General features: G+C 37.6%; 2 protein-coding genes across 8 annotated transcripts in view; both read right to left on the bottom strand.

Moving 5' to 3' along the window:
• Positions 1 to 12,678, bottom strand: part of LOC101972077 (uncharacterized) — a 23,370-nt gene extending 10,692 nt beyond the window's left edge. The window contains exons 1-2 of the mRNA XM_078049041.1: positions 12,669 to 12,678; positions 5,588 to 5,791 (exon numbers count right to left, since the gene is read on the bottom strand). Of these exons, the coding sequence (XP_077905167.1) occupies positions 5,588 to 5,791; positions 12,669 to 12,678 (214 nt within the window). The remainder of the gene's footprint in view (positions 1 to 5,587; positions 5,792 to 12,668) is intronic.
• Positions 10,308 to 21,898, bottom strand: part of Syt16 (synaptotagmin 16) — a 253,975-nt gene continuing 242,384 nt past the window's right edge. For 5 of the 7 annotated variants that reach the window (XM_078050021.1, XM_040275699.2, XM_040275698.2 and 2 more), the window contains one exon: positions 10,308 to 21,898. In XM_078050021.1, coding sequence (XP_077906147.1) covers positions 21,585 to 21,898 — 314 coding nt within the window. In that variant the 3' untranslated portion in view covers positions 10,308 to 21,584. The other 2 variants (XM_021724777.3, XM_040275697.2) reach the window with 2 other exon arrangements.

Raw genomic sequence — 21,898 nt, 5'->3', positions numbered from 1 at the left:
GAGTTCCATCTCAGATCAACGAGTGACTTGGGTTGTCGACAAATCATATGCTTCAGTTGCACTCTCTCTTATTGATTTCTCTTTGTCTGGTGTTAGCCTGGTAGAAGCCTTTAAAAGTCTAAGTGCCCCTATATATCTAAATAATGATCTACTGGTGGCAAAACTATCGGACATCCTTCCTGAGGGCCTTGACCACTTTTGTTTGGAAGAGTTCTCCCATCTGTCAGTGTTAGCCACATTCTGCAGTCCTGCTGCATGGTTTAAAACACTTGAGCATAACCTTCTTAGAGCTGTCTCATGGCATTAGTTTAAATACTAGCCTTATAATATATTTTCTTTGTGTCTTTGGGCTGGATATTTGGCCCCAAAGAGCCTGAATTTTCTCATCTCTTAAATGGGGCAACAATATCAAATTCATTGACTTTTTATGAATTGTGAGGTAATGTTAAAAGCACTTAGTGCCTAGCACATATGCTCATAGTTTTGCTTAGTAAATGTACATTAATATTTGCAGGGACCTCACATTTGAAATCATAATTACATATCCTGCTCAGCGGCATTATGTTATACATAGGAGATTTGTTCTCTCTTTAGTGTTGAGCAAAGGTTGCATAGAACATTAATGAGTGTATTCACAAAGGTAGAAGGGTACAAAGTTCAAAGCTGCAATGCTGCGCCTTCTGTGGACCTTTAGTATTGACGATACTTCATCAGATACCTTTCTTCATAACCTCCTGCCTAGCACCTTTCTGTAGAATATGCTCTATGATATCAGAACTCAGTGTCAATTTTTAGCTCTGGATCAATGGAGCAATCAGTTTCTTCAGATTTACCCCAAGTAAAATATTGACTTTCCTGGCACTTTAGCATCAGCAACAAGTTGCAGCCCCTGGAAGACTATGTTGGGAACTTCTAGAGATACTGACAGCCACTGAGTTACATGGGTTTCTCAAATACCAGCAGCATTGTCTGGTACAAGATTCCATGTGCCTTGACGTTGCTCCAAATACAGGCATGGAATAGTAAACAGAACAGCAACAGTTCCACGAACCTAGTTTGTTCCTTGGGTAATGCTCCCTGACCCAAAGAGAACACCATTAAATGAGACATGACCAGTCAGGCAATCATGAAATTACCTTAGGCCCTGTACCAAGGCCAGGTTGTCCAATAATCTAGTGCTACTGAGATGGAGATCAAGTGTAGTAAGCTTCTTGAGTGCCCTCTCTGACTTACCACCCTCTAGAAGTGCATTTCCTGTTTTGAGGGATCATGCTCCTTTGACTCCAACCTTTACCTCACAAAGTAGGAGTAAATCAGAGAGAAAACTGGCCATGCAACCACACTTCTGGAAATTGCTTCCAAGAAATATCTTAACCAATAATCTCTTGGAGAAAGGCTAAACTTCCTTAGGAACCCAGAACTGGCACTCAGAAAGGAGAATCTTAATCCCCAGCCTAGGAATGGTAGTGGCCTTTTGGAAGGTGTCTGATCTCTATCATCCTGATCATCTTTCATTTTGATATCCCCATCACAACCCCACCCACCCAACCACATTTAGATCCATCAACAAAAACATCTCTCTAGGCCATTGTTGCTTGTGGTATCCCAGAAGGGTTTTAGAACAACATGAGCATTAGCATTACTCATTAAGAACATATTGGAATTCACTCTAGAGTTGGGTGATTCTCTGTCCTCATTCATATGGTACTCCCAGGTGGAGATGCTCTGGACAGAAAGTGGTCTTCATTCACAGGGTGCCTTTCTTCTAAGCACCTGTGCTTTGTTAAATTAATTGCATTGTGTTCAAGCTCAGCAACCACTTAAGTTAATAGATGGTATCCCTCACATTAACTCTGGAGACTGAGACATAAAGTGGCAAACCAAGTAGCACCTGGGGACAGAATCATGCCTCCAGGCTCTTGGGTCTGACTCTCTTTGTAACATCTCTAGCTTTTGTAGATGCCCCTAACCTCTAGTCCCTTTTTATAATCACTTAAAAACTAACATCCTCTTAAACACCCCTACAGAATTCCCAGCCACAAACTCATCTCTCCTCTCCAGCTAGGCACCACTGATATTTAGAAGACTCTTGTAGCTCAACAATGAAGATTTATTGCATTTTACTTTTTATAGTTTATAATATAAAAAAACAAGTATTTTATTTTCTAAATATGAGGCCATATTAAAATCCTGGACAGAACACTAGTAAACCCATAGTGATTTCCATTATCCTCCACCATCCTACTGAGAAACATTTCAGTGAACTGGAAGGCTCTGTATTGGCCCATTTGTATAATTTTAATGAGAAAAACATTTAAACTAATTGTGTTAAACTAAAAAGGGATAGCATTAATGTATCAATGCTATTTAGATGAACTTGTTTTTTTACAAAAAAAGAAACAGGAAAAAAGAATTGTCAAGGATTTGCTCCTCCCAAAATCTGAAGGGATGCTTCTGATGCCTCTTCCTCCCTAGCTTCAGTGCGGAGTGGTTTGGGTCAATTTACTCTTGCCTCTCCTTCTGGGAGAGTTATTTCATTTTAGTTTTGTCTGGGTTCCTGAAGCATATTGCTTTGACAAATAGAGCAATCTGAACTGCTTATTCTTTGGCTTTAGAGTATTGTTGGGATGTCAGTGTTTTGACTGTTACAGCCAGCTGGCATGAGTCATCAGTAGAGATCCCAGGTGGAGAGACAAGGGCCTCATCCTCTTGGTACACATTTTGAATACTTCAATGTGTTTCATGGCATCTTCTAAATCCTATGAAGGTCTCATGACATAAAATTTAACATGCTCATACCTGCCTAAAAACTTCCCAATATAGCTGACATATGAAAAAAGACTGAAATTAGAACTTGGTTGTACTATAAACCTGCTCAATCCCAGCTTTATCAAAGTGTTAGACCCCCTAAGTACATGCCCCCATTACAATTTATAATATGTACAAGCATAGCTAGATTTGCACTGATGAAGGGGGTAACTACATCCTTAAATACAAATTGGAATTTTTTTTTCACAAAAAGTGTTCATTTTTTTTTGTTCATCAGTGCGCCGCATTCACTCTGTGGAGCCACCAATGTGTCTAGGATCAAATGTTTATGTTACAATGCTAACATTTTATTTATTTTTAATTATTTAAAACTAAACACTCTGATAACATTTTTCTGATTAATTACTTTTAGATAGCTCTGTTCACCAAAATTTCATAATATGTAGTCTACATATTAAACACTCATAATAGAATCAAAATTAAAATTTAAGAACCTCTTTTACTTGACCTTTGGAATCAGACAGTAGTCTCAATGAAAGGGCAGATTAGGTTACATAAATTAAAGGACACCAAATGATTTTAAACTTCTATGCATATTACATAAGGGATAGGATGTACATAAATTAATAATGCACAGAACTAATGCATATACATGAACCAATAATTGTGGCTACTTTACTCAAACTTTCCTAAGATTAATGGCATGACTAGAACTCTCTACACATCTCATGGCAGATGACAGTAAATCTCATTGGTCTCCTTGAATTTGTTTGTCACCATAAAATATAGTAATTATAATGGAAGAAGAGTGGGTGGTGCTAACATCTAGTGAATCTAATCTATTTTGATGGTTTGAATGGTATCTTTAGTATTATTATTAATAATATTATTAATATTATTATTAAACCATAGATATTTCAATAACTACAGAGGTCAATAATTTCAGTCTCATGATATTCATAAACCTATACCATGAGACCAGAATAAATTTTCAAATCGGTTTCTGAGGAAAATTGTTTAACTATTTGTTTTCCTAAAGGGAGGTAAAACATAGGCAGAAATGCAGCATGGTATATTTTTATGAATTTGACAGCAATTTGCTAGGCTGGTTATCTACAGGAACTGCACATGGATAGCTCAGGACATGCGAAAGTTACACAGTGTTACAGAGCTAAACACTCACTTAAAGACTGTATTCAGTCTTAAAAATTGAGTTTCAAGTGCTTAGCACTCATAGATTTCTATCATCATGACCTTAATGCAAATTAAATTTAAAACATTACCATAATCTCTTTTTTGCAACTTGGAGAGTTCTCTTCATTTTCTCCAATCAGTCATGCACCAGGGTATTCAGAAGGCTTACACTTGACATGTTCCCGGAGCCAGGCTACCTAATTTGGCCCACCCTATTCACATGGGTCTTAGAGAGGAAAATCTGCCAGCCCACAAATGTCCTTTTTACAGAAAACCTCTATTGACTTCTACCCAGCAACCGTCTATATAAACAACCCCTTCTATTGATCTTGTAAGTTATGGTAATGCTACATTAGCATTTATTTCACTGGATACATATTTAAACAGTAATTTCTTTTAAGCCAGTGATTACCTGGTAATGCTGACTCAATCTGAAAAGTATATTTCTAGGACAGCTTCAGAAAATCTGGTGAGAGTTCCCCTTTGCACAGCAAGCATTTCTCACAGCCTGGGGCTCATGAATGGTTACCTGAGATCTTGAAACAAGGAGATAGACACAAATAACATCGGACAAGTCAGGACTGCATTGATATGAGCTGGTTATCAAGTCAGGATCAAGCAAGTACTGGGAGGACATTATCTAAGATGTTTGAGGTGGGGCTGATCTGGACTAGACAGATTGATAAGGCTTCAAACACACAGTCACTTTAATGTTCTCCAGATTTAGGGTATCCTAAGAAATTTGGAAACAACTGATAATTGATGTCACCAGTTATTTACTTGGGTGACTATTTTGTGAAGATTATCAATAGGGTAATTTAGGAAAATCAGCTTCAGATATCCTTCATTTGTTTTCAAGTGCCAGATTTTGTATGATTTCAGGAAGTATTCCCTCTGAAGTAACAAAGCAGCAGTTAACTCAAAACAGACTGTCTTTCTCTGGAATACATGCTTGCTCTGGGAAGATTTGAAATAGCCAAATGCTTACTTCTTTGAAAACAGTTTTTCTTTAAAGGGCCGTGTTCAACTGCACCTTTTCTACATGGATGTATGCTTACAGATCTCATCATCTTCTATATTTAGAGAGATGAGCTTTCCAAAGGAAGATAGGCAGCCAATAAGGAGGATCCCATCAAAAGAGAGGTGAGTTACTATGGTTACTTTTCAGGAGGTTGAGTAGCACTGAATGCTGCTCCTGGCCAAATGGACCCTTTCCAGAGGAGGATCTAAAAAGAATGTTGCTCTCCAAACGTGTTGATTCAATTAGTCCAGACTACACTGTCATTTGAGCCTAAACCATAGGTTCCCTATGGGCGCTTGCTGCTTCCAGTTCTCCTAACTGCATAACGGCCGAGAAGTCAAAGAAAAACAAGGAGAATCGAAAACTTCTGAACACTACCTTACAGTGATGAGCAGGGTAATCCTCAAGAACCAATCCCAAGATTTAAAAAAAAAAAAAATCAAATCAGGTCATTTGGGACGAGCAGCTGGCCACTTTTCAATGGCGGGAGGGTGGAGTGGGATCCCGTAACATGTCCCTAGTCTCCCCCTCAGTAATGAATCTTTTCTGAAGGGTGCCTGGCTAGAGGAGTCCTGACATACCTTACCAGCTGGGTCCACTTACCAGGAGATCGCGCATGCACCTGTTTCGTAAAGGCGCGGAGTTCGGAGCTCACTGGTGCTTTTGAGGCGCTGGCACGCTTCAGACCGGCACTGACAGCAACAGCGACAGCAGTGGCGGCGGCGCGACAGCGGCAGCAGCGGCAACTGCAGCTCGGCGGGCAACCCTGGCTCCTGCAGGTCGGTCCCTCCAGTCTGTGAAGCGCCTCTCACTCCGGGTTCCGAACGCAAGGCGGGCGCGTAGCGCTTCTCGGCTCGCATTGGACCAGAGGGAGCAGATGTTATCCGGTTGCTAGGAGCGTTGCTAGGAGGCGATGACGCCCCTCCACAGCTCCGGAGCAACTTTCCTGTAGGTCGGGTGTGCTGGCGGGGGCTGCTGGGAGCAAGGTGGAGAGCAGTAACAAGGAGGGACAGCTCTGAACAGAAGGATCCCGGCTGCGCTCGCCTAAATTGGGTCCAGGACAATGGGAAGGGGAGCAGGAGATGGGTGAGAGACAGGAACCTAGGCTGGTGACAAGAGCCTCACGTCCCAGGGAAGGGTCACTCGGCTGTAGGCCCTAGATGAGTATCTTATATGGGGAGGTTGCTTTTGCGGACAGTGGGTACTTTCCGAGGCTGAAGAAGAGGTAGGATTCTGTAGACCTCAATAGGGGAGAGACTGTGTGTGTGTGTGTGTGTGTGTGTGTGTGTGTGTGTGTGTGTGTGTGTGAAAGAAGGGGGGCGGGAGAAAAGGAGAGAGAGACGAATGAAGCGATGCAGCGGTGCAGGATGAGCAGTAAAGGACTTTTTGCCTCCTGGGACTCTCCTATGCCCCCTCCCCCACACGTGTTGCGATTTGTGTCTCTCCGGATTTGAGCAGTTGGTAGATTTTGAAGAGGGAAATACTAACTAATCCCATGCAAAACAGCGCAAAGTCTAACTCCTTTTGGCTCTTTCTGTGGTTGTGGCATGGTACCAAAGATTTCAGAAGGAAAAAAAAAAAAAAGAAGAAGAAATGTTCCTGTGATCGAAAATACTTTCTTCACACAGTTAGAAAGATTTCGTTTTGATCCAAGAGCTAAATAAAACCTCCAGCAAATATAAAAACTTCTTTAAAATAAAATGCACAAAACAAAGGTACTTTTCACAAGGAAAATTAGAGAAAGTATGCATATCTCAATCATTTACATTTTAATATAAATTTACTCAAAATTTTGTATTCTCTTGGATATCTCACTCAAGCATTGTTTTTTCTATTGCTTCTTATTTTGTTACTAAACAGCATTGGGGAGAGTGATGATTAGAACATAGAAAGTGGGAAAGGATTGAGAAGTTGTTGTCTTTGAAGCCAGGGGTGGTTGCTGTGCAGTGTTATGCTGATTCTTATCGTGCCAGCATTCTGGGGCGCTGAAGAGGATAAGTAAAATGGCCTTCAGCTCTCAGGGTACCTACTGGATGCCTATGGAAAACCTGGGAGTTGACATTTTGTCAGGCTTAAGGTTTAAAAAGTTGACAACCTAAAACTAAATAATAAGCCAAAGTAGGCTTATTAATATCAATTATCAATTCTCAGCTACCAGGTCAGAAAGGAGGCTTTGAGACCCACACACCTCCAACCCAGGAGACAGTGGCAGGTAGCATTACCCCACTGCAACTTCCTTCTCACTTGCAATAGAGGATGTGAGGGGCTGCTGTCAGTGCTGTCAGCCTTGCCTTCCTGTCCAGTTCATCTACAGAGACCCCCCCTGGCTCTTCAAGGTCCAGTCATTCCGGATGTTTTTCAGTTTCCTTGAATGGAGAAGGTTCTGGCTTGGCTCAGGTATTTTGTACTTGCTGTCTCTTCTTAAATGTGTCTCCTTTCACCTGGCTTCCTCCCACTCAGCCTTCAAGTCGCAGCTTAAATACCACTTCCTCATAGCGGCTTCCCCTGACAGCCTCCCACCGACTACATTAGTCCCCTAATTACATTCCCAAATCACACTACCGATCCCATTTCACAATATTCATCACACCACATTTTAAGCTATTTCTACCTGGTTAACAGTGCATCCCTAGTGTGTAGCACACAGTGTCTGGTACATCAAAGAGAACCAAGAGCACATGGCAATAGATGAATTCATCCTGTCTGGCTTCACATCCCTGTTCTCACCTTAGCTGTGTAGCTGTCACTTAGTGAACTTACACAACCATGAAGGCAGCCACTGGTGACTGTCTTTGTTGTTCAAGTGGAATGGGGGAGGGGGAAAAGACTATTCTACAGAAACGAGTTATTCTGGCCTTCATGAGACATTGTATTTATACAAAAATTTCTTTTCATTCTCAAAGCATCTTATAAAAGTCACTACCTGGGTTTTAGTGGCATTGGTGAATACTCAATTCAAAGTCACTTAAATATTTTTCTAATACTCTTTTCTCCACGCCTTCTAAGTATGAGTCCTCTTAGCTAATCTGTTATCTTCCCTTAAAAAGCAGCCTTCATAATTACATGCTGTGTTTCCAAAAAGCAAAAACAAACAAACAAACAAATCCATTCCGGGAGCAGTTAGCAAACTTGACTGACAAGTGCAGGTCTTCTCATATTGTGCTTTATCAGAATAAACCAGAAAACCTTTGCTGTTGTTAATCAAAGTGGCTGAATAATTTCCAAGCCCCCTTTTCTTCTGGGACTACCTCAAAAAATTGAGTAGATGTTGGAAGAAATGAAGGTCAAGGTAATCTCAAGAATGGCTTGGTTGCAAAACTGGAAATAGAACAATGTTTATTGAACCATGGATGTCTGGAGATATAATTTTATAAGTTCTTCAATTCTACTAAGTGATTAGAACAAATCTTTAATTAGACAATTTTGGATTTTTAAATCAAAAATTAAAATGCCATACAATTTGCCTTAAAATTTATTCAATTCTAATTTTCTCACCATTGAATCTATCCTTCCTCAAAATGACCACAAATACTCATCCTGTCTCTTGCTCCTTATCTGTCTGCTGAAAAGAATGAAATGTTTTATTATGTTGTAGAATATACATCAAAGTTCATCAGAGCTTTGAAACACCACCCCAGTTTCCTCTTGAGCCATATTTCTGAATCTTTCTGGAAAATATATATAATGTGATTTGATTCATCAATAACATGCTACTCAACATGTTTATAATTTTTTTAGCTCCTATTATATAGGACAAAAAATTGAAATAATAAAAGAACCATAGTCAGACATGGCTATCTCAATTAAGCATTTAAGCCTGGGTAAGTCTCAAAGCAATATCAGAAGACAGCATTGGGAAATACTCAACCTACAGTCATTTATAATATATGTCAAGTTTTAGGCTTTCCAGATCATGTGCTGTAAGATTAATATATGGAAAAATCTGTTCCCTCTGCATTGTTTTATATTATTTGCTTTGGTGTGTTTGTCACATATGTATGCATCAGTGCCCATACACATGTAGAAATGTTCTACATGTAGAAATGTTCAACCCTCCTCAGCATACAAAACTCTTTGCCCTGTGGCTTTGGAAATATGAACTCAAATAATCTTATTTGCAAACATGTCCCCTTGGTGTTGAAGTGCTCTGAATCCAACACAACTATGGGTGAACAACTATAATGTTCTAGTACTACAACAGATCAAGAACTTCAGCAACAAATGAGCTGGCCATTAGCAAGCTTTCTGGAAACAATGGTACTACCACAACATTGGAAATAAGAAATTGTTTTTTAAAAAAGAGGAAGATGTAGGTGTACTAGACACAGACTAGAGGATTCTAACCAACACTATTTCATTTTCCTGGGCACAAAAACTACAGTTCCAACCTTCTTAACTATAGGAAGAGCCGTGTGACTAAATCTGGCCAATAGTGTTTGGGCAGGAGTGAGGATCCCCATTCTCATTCTGGCCTTGAAAGCAAATTATTTCATTCTCATATTTTTCCTGCCCCCAGTTTGCATGGTGACATATTCCTTCAGAGCCCATAAATATCTGAGATTTCCAAGTCACAAAAGGAGAATCCATCTCCAAGATGTTGCCACAGAGAAAGGTGCATGGGTAAAACCAACCCAGATAATAGAGTAAGAAACCTTTTCATGCTAATGCACTGATACTTAGGCTTGTTCATTACAACAGCAGTATTACTTACCTCAACTAGCACAGCATGTAAAAATGGTGATAGATGAAACATCTGTAGATGGATTCTTATTTGTTTGGGGGGTGTCAGCCATGCTTTTATTGCTATAGAGGTATGTGATTATAACAGCCTGACTCCCTCCAGTTTGAGCTTGCTGCATATAAGCCTGGTAGACTTATCAGGACTGAATAAACATGGAGATGAAAGAGCTCTAGAGGGGGGCCCCTCTGATGAAAAATTACCTGTGTTTTGTACATTAACACCTACATTTTGCTTCCTCATAATCCTCTTCCAGAACAATTTAGTTATTCAGGTATCTTTCTATTTATATAGCTCCTTACTTACCTGTTATTTTAAATGCAAAACTTTAAACAGGTATTTGAGGCAATATATGTTTTGTATAAAACCAACTGTAAAAGCCTACAGAACCCCGAACCTAAATAAGTTATATGGATCATGAATGCAATGCTTATAGTTCTAATATACATATCTGCAGTTGGTATAGTTTTGAAGCTAATGGTTTTGAATATACTAAAATAAGTAATATCGTTCAGACTCATAAAATATGCATGTTGATGCTGCAAAACTGTATCTTTTTTAACATAAAAATTTCACACATGTACATATAAGCCATCTGCTAAAACTTTATTGATAAAACCAGTAGCAGCAGTTTTACAAAATTGGAATGATTTTCAGTTTTGAACTATCATGAATTCAGTTGCAGCAGACATTTTGTACAAACTGGGGCTAATGCTTCTTCTATGTTCTGTTTTAAACAAAAAGCAATTAGAATTTATCCTCATGCATTTAAATATCTAATACAGAAATAGTTTTTAGGCAGCATAAAATATGCTTTTCAACATCACTCTGAGACTGAACATCTGCCTTAAGCATTATTTGTACAAGAAAAACAGTATAATTCTTCTCATCATGAACTTATTCTTTATCACAGGTAAACAATGTTATATTTTCTAACATTTTCAAAGAGTGTTTCTAACACAAGAGTTAAATATTTCACTGATTCGCCTAGCTGAAACAAGACAGAACAGTGGAACAGTAATACATTACAACCATTGTTATGAAATCCTGAACATTACAAAAGGTAAAAAGGTGTTCTAAAGTTTAACAATTAAAAAAATGTCCCGACCTTTTCCTTTACACTAACTAATCGTTGATAGAAGTAAACTTAGAAGTGGAAGGGGTCATTACATTCTATAGCTGCCCCTTCTGGAAACAGCCAGAGATACATTCATGCTTCTTCAATGAGACACAGCAAAGTCAATGAAGTCACGCTAGGAGAAACACAAGGACACCTGTGTGGAGTGTTCTGAAGAATCTCAGAAGTTTCTAAAATGAAGATCCAACACTTCAGGGGAGTGCCCTCTCTCTTGAACAATTGGATACCCAGGTACTTTCTGCTGGAAAACTTTAGAGAAGGAAATATGATAGTGGCCAGTTCGGAAAATGCCCATGAAACACAGGCAGAGGTTTAGGGTGACCCCTCCACTACAACAGTATATAGCCTTGGACTATCAGTTTGTGGAGGGGTTCTTTTAGTGACCTGGAAATCTAGAGGAAGACCTGATACCACGTTAAACCATGTTATAGTAAATTCTCCCCAAAAGTGAAACACGTAAAACTATTGACCATTATTGACAACCACCAAAAACTCAGGACAGCACAGTACATACAGGGAATGTACTTAAAAAGTAAACATGATATACACGATATACAAAAAGCACAGGTTCACAACCTCAATACATCTGCAACATCCAGCTGTGCGCAGAATAGTAACATAAAGCCCATTCCCTGCTAAGAACACTGTGTTCCACATAAGGGTAAAATCTCCTGAAAATCTCCTAAAATAGTTACATATGTTCAAAATGAATGAATCATTCACATTTACATTTTTTCATGCAAGTTCTTCAAGGACACCCATCAAAAGTTGAGATATAAAGAAAAACCAAAAAATATTTTAAAACAACAGAGCTGCACACAGTATGCATATGGTGAAACATAAATGTGTGAATGTGAACAACTGTTTCCAATGCCATCTGAAGACGAAGAAAAAAAAATTGAGAATCAGATTTATCTTGCACTATGAATACAAATAAAATATCGCTATGAAATCTTGGATGTACCTTTAAAATGATGTTTTAAAATTTTACTATTTTTCTGGGAGAAAATAAAAGGATATTTAAGAAGAAAATGATTGTGGGTAAGGAAACTCACTTGGGAAGTAAGAGATAAGCCTGAGTCTTCAAAAGAAAATGATAACAGACATTTAATGACCTTTTTCTTTGTGGGGTGTGTGTATGTGTGTGTGTGTGTGTGTGTGTGTGTGTGTATAAGAACCTTTTTGTGTACTGTATTCAAATCCCATGGTGGGGTAGAAAAAAAAAAGTCATTCAATTTTGATACTTTCCCTGTAATTGAAGTTAAATTGTTCTAAAGAAAGATCTGCATTCAACGCATTTGCAAACCACCTGAAAAGATTTGCAATTTGTTGTGTGGTCAGTTTTGAACAACAAAAATAGAACCTAATACTTTATTTTTATTTTCTCAGAGGCAGAATGACTAAAGATCATTCCAACTGTAACTTGCAGTCAGACAAATTACTGGCAGAGATCTAAAAGTGTCAATTACTTTGATATAGCAACAAAAAAAGTGGATCTGACCTTAATATAAAAATAAAATAGCTTGCAGTCTCCAAAAACCTTGTAAGTCTTCAAAAACTCTGCAAATTGTTTTTTCTATCCAGCACCTGGTCATATATACAACCAGGTTTATTTATTAACAAATCCAGGTTCCACAAGTGGCTGCAGCTACAAAGCAAAGGGCAGTTGATGCATAGAGGAAAAAAAAATCTCAAAACATTCATCAGATATTGATCACCAATCAGGCCTCCTCATTCACCCAGTGTGATTATCTATCAGTGTTATCATTCCAATACCCAATTACGTGTCCATTCAGCCTCTGCATTACCATGGGTCATCCTTCCATTAAAAAATCAGAGCTGTTGTGTGATTTGGATGCTTACAAATAACTCTTGATTTGTGCAATTGACTATGACAGGGCATGATTGCAAAACTTCCTTTATGTTGGCAGAAGTGATAAAGGTAAAGTCATATAAACTAATAACAGAAGATGGTTTTCTTTCCTAAGTCAGTAATAACAATTAGCATTTTGTCAGCATATGTTTAAATTATTGCTTAACAAAGGAAAACTATAGAGTTGCTAAATTTGGGAGCAGATCTGCATAAACTTCAGAAATTTCTCTGTTTAGATTCCAAAATAGAGAAAAGAAAAATATTGGTTAACATAAATTAGAAAATGTGATATTCTTCATAAACCTTCATTCCAAATGTAAAACAAGCCCCATATTACCTAGGTGAAATTGATTTAAGATTGGGTTGCTACATTTTTATTTGATAGATCATATGAAGAAATCCATTTACTTTCCTAAGAACATTAAAATCTTTCCTACCAATTGGAACTAGAAATAAAAGTAAAAGGTCATAAACTGTGATACATCAAGACAATGGAATATTATTAAGAAATGCACTATCAAGGCATAGAAAAGCATGAAACTTAAATGCGTGTAAGTAAGTTAAAGGAGCCAATCTTAAAATTCTACATGTCATTTGGTTCCAACTGTATAACATTCTGGAGAAGGTAAAACTATGGAGAGAGAAAAAGATAAATGGTTGCCAGACTTAGTGGGGAGGGAGGAATGAAGCGACAGAGCTTAGAGGATTTTTAGGGCAGTGAAAATATTCTACATGATATACAACAAGAAGTACATATCATTATACATTCTTCAAAATCCATAGAATATGCAATACCCTAATGAACCCTAAGGTAACTTATTCATTTCAAATAATTATGTATCAATATAAGTTCATTCACTATAACAGATGGAACACTGCAGTGGACAGAATAGTTAAAAGTCTGTATGAGTGGGGATCAGGATATATGGGAACGCTGTACTTTCTGCTTAATTTTGCTGTGACCCTAAAATTGAACTAAAAAATAAAATGCATTGATGTTTTTCAAAAAATAAGATCACAAAACCTTCGTGCTTTCATCTAAAAATGCAAGTAAAATCTTATTCCAACAAACATAACAAATTTCTGTTGCAAGAGTATGCAAATACTAACTCCTTATTCACAAATTTAAAATAATAAAAAATCACAATAAAATTAAATTTAAATTCTGGGAAAGACCTTGTATTTCATCATACTAAAATCTAATTTGTGGCTGCATTAGTATGGTGACATAATAAAAAGACTGAATTATAATGTGTTACAGTTGTAGATTAATAAGGATTACCATAGTTCACAGGGAAATGTGGCAAAATTAGCAAGATTTGCTCAAGATGCCAGGTACAAGGAACTTGACAGTATTAAGAAAGAAACGTGGCTCTAGAATGTGCATGTGTTATACAGAACAACTTACATGGAAATATCTTTCTCTTAGTGCATATGTTCCTTACCTGATCAAAGTTTTCACTTGAAGCTTTCTGATATCTTTTCTCAAACACACAGATCTTGTTGAAGTAAGTGATGTAAACTTTTTATTAGGGTCCATCAACTAGGCCATGCTAAAAAACTGTCTACAATCAATACAAATTTTTAGACTACCAAAGATTGATTAATTTCTAACCAATCCATTGGGTAGACTATAGTTTCTGCCTTCTGTTGTAAAGTTGAAGGCATCGGGAATCAGATTCAGACTGATATAAAAATTGAGATTAGAAAACAATTACAGGTTCCTCTTCCTGGAAGGGACATTCCCAAAGTTGACTTTTACTCATTTCATAAGGATGCCCCAAATGTGTCCAGGTTTTTTTTTTTAATAACTATGACAAGTTTTAATCAAAACCAGAGAGGTATGCAGAAAACAGAGTTGTTTGTTCTCATTATCACCCCCTTTATCTGGCAGCTTTGGCTCATTTAAGAAGTAAAGGGTAGCAGGACTTTTCACTCATAAAACATGACACTTAGAAGAGCTGTCACATTTGCTTGTGCTGGCCTAGCATTCTAGGGTCTCCAAGTGCTTTCCATTCAGTTACAAAAGCCAAAAATACTAACTATGCAACTGCTATTTCATGATGCAATTCATTTCACTGCAAAGTGGAACACCAAGCTCTTCCCATACAAAACATAGCCCTTTATCTTGAAGAGAAGCACATGCTGACAAAAAGAATATCTTTATTTCTTAACCAGAGAGAGCAATAACTTCCACCCTCCCTGAATCCTCTCTCAGAAGGGTAAAGACACCATTACAGAAATGCATTCAGCCAAAAATTAAAGGATAAGGATACTAAAGAGATTTTATGGTTTACCTAGAATCCTTGTCAGAATCTTTTAAGAAAAGAGGAAATATTTAGAAACAAAAATGATCTTTGGGTTGAAACTGTTTTACTTATCCCACTATTCTCCAGCCACCACCCCAGAATCTGGAACATATTATACTTAATAAATGTCTTTTGAGTGAATCTATTTTGTATAAACCAAAATTATGCAAGAAATACTTTAAGGGAAAACGAAGTCAGCAAAAATTATGCATAAATGTGGTGAGACCATTGGGAAGTCTACCGTCTAGTCATCTGTGTAGTAATTGGGAATATTGCCACTTACGGGCAGGAAGTAGAAACTTCCATTGAGATATCTGGTGGCGGCATAGTGAGCAACGGAGAGCAGTTAGCAATGCTAGGGATTTCTTCTAAGAACATCCATGGGCCTCCAGGACTGCCTATGAGTTTGTTCTATAAAGGCTCAAGCTGTTCCATAGGTTTCACAGTGACTATAAATATAAGTGATTATTGTCTGTGTCTAGGATACAGCTTTGTGACCCAAAGGGAACAAAAAACATGAAGGCACCATAGAAGGAAAAACTAACCCAGACCCTGAAGGCATCTCCAAAGTCACTTAAGTCAAAAACCAAACAGGAACTCCCCAGAGAAAAACCTATGAAGCTGAGAAAAAGCAATGTGGCAAAAAACTATCCAAAAGAAATAACCATGAGCTAGGAGTGGTTTTGTTTTTATGGATTATTATTTGTATTCACACAAAATACAAAAAGTTTTGAAGAACTTCATAAAGGCTCTCTTCCTGGGTGACCTCCCATGCTTCTGTAGACATCACCAACACTGCAAGAAGATCTTCGTCTTTTAAAAGGCTTCCAAAGTTGATTGTTTCCTGATGCTCTTGGCAATACCCTCTAATGCAACCAAAGCAAGCTGAAGGCATTCTAGCAGCTTTTCCTGATAAGTTCAGCTACTGTGTCTCAACTCCTTCTAAAACTCCATACCAAGAAAGTCTATTTTTATGGCACATAATTAAACCAATTTAATGATTTTATATTGGCAAGCACGATTGTTTTTATGATAACTAATGGCTTCAATGTGGAGCCACTGTACTTTGAAAGATTTTAAGTTCTGTGCCATCCCAAACAACACAGTACTAGCCAAAAGGAAATGGAATGGGTACACTTAAATTAATGAGAAACAACCTTCATATAATTCTTCCTATATTTAATAAGTAATCTTCTGACTCCATATAGGAAGATGCTCTGACCCTGTCCACGTGGTCAGGAGAAAATGTGCACTGTGGTCAGGAGAAAACATGCACCTCCTCTTGGAATTGATATTAGAAGTCACTTCACAGCCAATCCCTTTAACTTCCCTACATGTTAAATTATTTCCAATTAAAATCCCTAAGCAAAGTGATTCTTCTCCAACCTCTTTATGTCTTTCCCTAATTAAGAAGACCAGACTCAAGACTGAACTCGGGAAAAAGCAGGTTCACAGGTCCTCCTCCAGATTCAATTAGCTTAGGAGCACAAGTAGCACAAGGCCAGTTCATGGTACCCAGTGACACTAAGCTTGAGGTAGTTTGTCCCTTACTGCTTGTGCAGATCAAATGCCAACAAAGGTTGTTCTAATTTCCTAGGAAACAAACACTCCTCTTTACTCAAAAGTTTGAATCACTTGAGAACAACTGAGCATACTTTCAACAAGTCACTCTTAAAAGTCTCTTGAAAAAGGAATTATTGTCAGCTGATAGAATTCCTTTAATTGTTAGCTCTTAAGTAATAACAGTAATAACCGGCTCTGAGTATAACCTCCCAGTATAGCAGTTAGATGAATTTCAATAGCTTGTATTATTAGACCATTTAAAAATTTTCACCTATATGGATATAAGACATAAGATGTCAGTTTAAAAAGGATCTGTTTTTAAAAGATTGTCTTTTTAGTGCAATACACTTCATTTTACATTTTCAGATCAAATTGAAATAGGTAGCCAAGTTGTCATCTTTACCAGCATTTTGATGAGGTCAACAAGGTGCCCTGTCCATGTATGGACATCAGAGCTGTGGGCAGGGGGAGGCCTTTTGTGTGGTTTATTAAGATGTACACATGAGGTTCTGTACCTTTTCCAAACTAAGGGGATAAAAGACAAAGATTCTATTTTACCTCTGCTGAAGTCTATTTAAGACTCAATTTTTTCCATAAACTAGGCTTATCTTCAGATAACATCTACGTTCTTTGCAAATCCAGCCCGGCTTCCTGAGCCCTCTTCAGAGTATCTGAAAATTGTTTTGAGTTTTTCTCTGTTGTTAAAATTACTTTTCTTAGAAAAAGAAATAAATAATAAGAGGTTTTTTTTTTTTCCTACTTCAAGCATGATTCTGAGGAAAAAAAGCTGAATACTAACTATGTGCCAGGCTCTTTGCTAGGCACAACTGTGATTTCATTGATCTCTCTTTTAAAAACCTTATGAGGTAGGTGTTATTTCCATTCTCCAGTTAAAGACACTGGGCCATGGGCAAGTTGATTAATTTTCTTAAGGCCACACAGTTAGCTGAGTTTCATTCCATCCCTGGCTAAGACATACAGTCTATGCTAACTTTACAACATTAGACCACTTTCATTTCCCCTATCTTTTAGTATTTTACATAATTCCACAAGATGTAGGAAAATGACTGCTTGTTAATCTTGAGTGTTTTTTGGTTTATTCATTTATTCTTCCTGAATATATGCTGGTGGATGCTAAGTGTACTCAGATTATTAATTTCTTCAATTCTCCCATACCTATGTTGTGTGATCTTTTTGTTGTTTCTGTTCATAGTTTTGCTTAAACAAATGATTCATTTTTCAAATTAAAATGCTCTTTCCATTTCAGGATTATCCAGCATTTGCTTTCTGCTTTTGTCTTGGCTCAAACAGAATGGAATTTTTTTTTTTAAACAACAGTTTCATTTAAAGTAAGGAGAGATTATCACATGTGTATTCTGCTCCTATTTCTTTATTAAAAAAAAAGAATTTGCCTTCATTTGGTTTCATGTCACTTATAAATAATTCTTCTCTACTTATTTTTTGGATCTTGTCATACTGAATCCTCTGTGCTGCAAAAGGATATCTAGGTTTGGGGGGATTCACAGTTTGATGTCCACACTGAACCATCAATTCTGTCTATTTAGTGGCTAGGAGAGAGAAGCACTTTCACTTAACCTGATAGTAGTTTTCTACTTAAATGATGCTTTACTTGGTAGGAAAAGTGTTTTGGTTTTCCAGTGAGATCATATAGTGTAGCCTCAATATAAAGCACAGTGACTGACCAAGAGGTAATAATAATTTGTAAAATATCGTGAGGTCTACACACTGTCAAAAAATATGTTTCAGACTTCCTAGTAGCACCTAGCACTATGGAGAAGGTGAACATTTGAGATCAATCACTTAACTGTCAAGGAAGGGAGTTGGAGTTAACAGTGTCTGAAGCGAAGGACAACGCAACACCGTCCTCATTTCCCCTTGCAAACACGGTGGGGATTCTTTCTCAGGCCTTGTGCAGGTGGAATGCTTAGGATAATGCACCAAAGGCATTACAAATTCTTCTTATTTTAGAGAAGGCAAGACCTCCCTGACAGTTATGCAGCATCAGCAAAAACAGGGTCCAAAACAACTGTGCATCACACAGGGAGCCAGTGAAGGCGAGGGAACTGCGAGCAGGTGTTCGGCTGCCTGGTGAATGGTCTATTTAAAAATTCAACAATAGTCAGAAGGGAGCAGAGAGTACAACAGCCACCACCATGACTGGTGAGACCAACATTTCCCAATTCAGTGTAAACTCTTGCCTTGAAAGAAGGCACGCTACAAAGCAGATTTTTATAAAACCGGTACATCATTTGTTCTCAACAATATTATTCATAAAGTGTGCTCTTCAGGAAAAAAATCTCTGAAAGAACCACTCATGCAACAAAACCAGGGCTGCTTCCATGTCAAATCTCCCCACAAGATATTAATCATTAGCTAGATGAAATAGGCAAAAGCAGCTTTCTCACTGAAGAACCAACTAATTATCTTTCATAACTCTTTTGAAAAGCAAATGTAGATGTAAAAGCTCAAGTGAAAAACATGTTAGATGCATTTGTGTCTAGACTTTGCCAAGAAAATAAGGGAGTTTAAGTGCCCAAAATCAAAAGATCTTACTAAACTAGAATTTCAAATCAAGGTTTAAAAAAAAATCAGCCTCCTATTTTAATGCATCTTGTCTTTAGAATTTTATGTTTATACAATCAGCTAAGGGTGAACGTTGCTGTATTTTCAAGATGTACATGCATCCTATATGGTGAATAGCACCAACATAGAAAAGTTATAAAAATAAAAAATGCTTTTCAGGCATCCTTTCCCTTAAATCACTGCACATTCCTATAAACTGCATCATATGAACACTATTGGAAAGCAGATCAAGCACACAAGGATATCTTTACTACACCAACCAAAAACCTTTAACACTGGGTGGGTCAAGGGAGCAGAAATTGAAGTCCAGGTGATTATTAGGCACCACAAAGCAGGGGATGCAGGCAACATGTACAGCAAGAAAATATGAGGGGGACAAACCCAAGGCTGTGTGTACAATATATACAGATTTTTTTCACATGTAAATTTTAAAGTGAATGCTGCTATTATACGACTGCATGAAGGAAAGCATAACGAGGCTGCTCTACTTCCCTTTAAACACAAGGCATAAAGAGAGTAAGGGAAGTGAAAAGCCAATTCTTTGTGCCACGACTTAATCAATCGCACTCAGTTCTACTCAATGACAGAGCCACACTCAGCAGTTAATGGATATAATGCTGGAAAAGCACTTTGAGGTCTTCCAAAGAAAGGTAGGGTAAAAACCCAAAGGAGCATGGTTTCATTACATAGTCCCATAACGGAGCAGCATATGTATGAAATAAGAGACTTAATCTGCAAATTCTCATTCTTCCATAGGAAACCATTTCTCTCCAACACTGAACCCTGAAATCATAGTAGAGTTCTCCTCTGCCCTAGTCTGGTCTTGTCAGGATAACCATTACACATTGCAAGGAATAAATATGTTCTTCAAGTGTTACAGCCTACACTTACAATCTGTCAAAATGTAGAGCGGAGGAGGAGTTGTGTGTTTTTGACTGTATACATCCATCACTAGCTATCACTGTTCCCACAGACAGGAAAAAGTCAACAATGAAACATAAAAGCTAAAAATAAGTGACTGAGCAATTGCTCAGAAAAGCTTCACATTGGGCACTGGGTTAAATGTACATTCCTTCTCTTTTTGTATTACTGCCAGTTGAAAGTAATTGAAATTAAGAGCTCAGAGGTAGGGATAAAGAAAATAAACATGCACTGCATAAATATGTAAAAGTTAGAAGAAAAATTTCATGCTCATAACCACACAAAATCAGTGTTCTAAATAACACATGCCCAGAATGCAAGTAATGACTAATATATGTTGCTGCAAATACCATGAAAAAATGACATTTATAGGCACTTCAAATGCTCAAAGAAAAACTTAGTGTTATTCCATCTTGGCTGAAAATATTTCTTCATTCAGGTGTTTACATGTTCATTTGCAAGAGCCAATCAAATCAACATTTATTGAAGACTCACTGTGTACAATTTATCACATTCTAAAGATGGAAAATGAGCATGGTTTACATGCAAGAGTACATTCAAAATGCATGTCTGAGTATATATGATTGACAACAGAAAAATATAATTCAAAAGAACACCAGATTCAGAAAAATTTGTAACACCATGACTTCAATAGGTTTTTTTTTGGGGGGGGGTTTTCTTCTCATTCTTAGGAATTTGTTAGGTGAGAAAGGCAGCATAAAAACCTTGAAAATTACAAGTTTGAAATCTTACACGTTCTAAACTACTCTTACCAACAATAAGTTTTTAAACTCTTTTCTAATTTCAAAAATGATTCATGTAAATAAAGTCTGATAGAAACCATTATATGTAAGTGAGATGAACGAGGTATTTAATTAATACAAATTTATTTTGTAAGTAGAAGTTTATAATATTTACTTTTAAGGTAAATGGGTTTTTTTGACAAAGGGAAAAACATGAAATAAAGGATTATGAATTACAGTTATATTTTCTTATGAGCCTCAGCATCTGATTCATTTCTGCATTTTGGAATTTTTTGCACTGAGAAAAATCTGTTCATACACCTAAGTTATCGCAAATAGTAACATTTAACAGCTCCTTTGCAATCTCAGGTTACTCTCCAAGTGAACAGAGACAGTAGGGGAAGCTTCATCCCACAGTGTGAACCAAAACTCAATAATGTATTAGCACAAATTAACACATCATCAGTGGTCTCAACTATGGTAACATTTTCTATGTCGTACACTTGGCTGTGTGTGTGGTTTTCTATTACAATATTTAAATTCAAATAAAACCTTCAAGAAACCCAAAACTCAGAATGTCCTAGGGTTAGTAAATCTCTCTTTGAAAGCTTGAAAAGCTTGCTAGGACACAGGACACACTAGACTTTGTGTCAGTAGCCAGCCACGTAGGTAACCAAAGCAGACATAGCCCACAAATGCCAGCTGGCACACCTAGGATTCCAGCAAAGTGTGCCATCTGCAGATCTGCTGGCCTTTGGTATCCTTCATTTCCTCCCAGTGATCTTGCTCCTCCTCTCCACTGCTGTTCTGGCCCATAGCAATCCAGCCAATCATCTCTTTACGCTTCATAGTACGCCTGTTATAAATGGAAATCATCAATGTGACATCAGAGAGCTGAAAGAGCGCCACCTGGAAAACAAACGTCTCCTTATAAACAGGATTGGGCTGACCACGGCGAATGGATGTCTTGCATCGGGACATCTCTTGGCCCACAGAATTGAGTAGAAAGAGTTTTCCATATGTAT

This window comes from Ictidomys tridecemlineatus, chromosome 5, assembly GCF_052094955.1.
Source record: "Ictidomys tridecemlineatus isolate mIctTri1 chromosome 5, mIctTri1.hap1, whole genome shotgun sequence".
Lineage (NCBI taxonomy): Eukaryota > Metazoa > Chordata > Mammalia > Rodentia > Sciuridae > Ictidomys > Ictidomys tridecemlineatus.
Note: the sequence above shows the minus strand (reverse complement) of the source record. Positions and strands in the feature narration are given on the sequence as shown.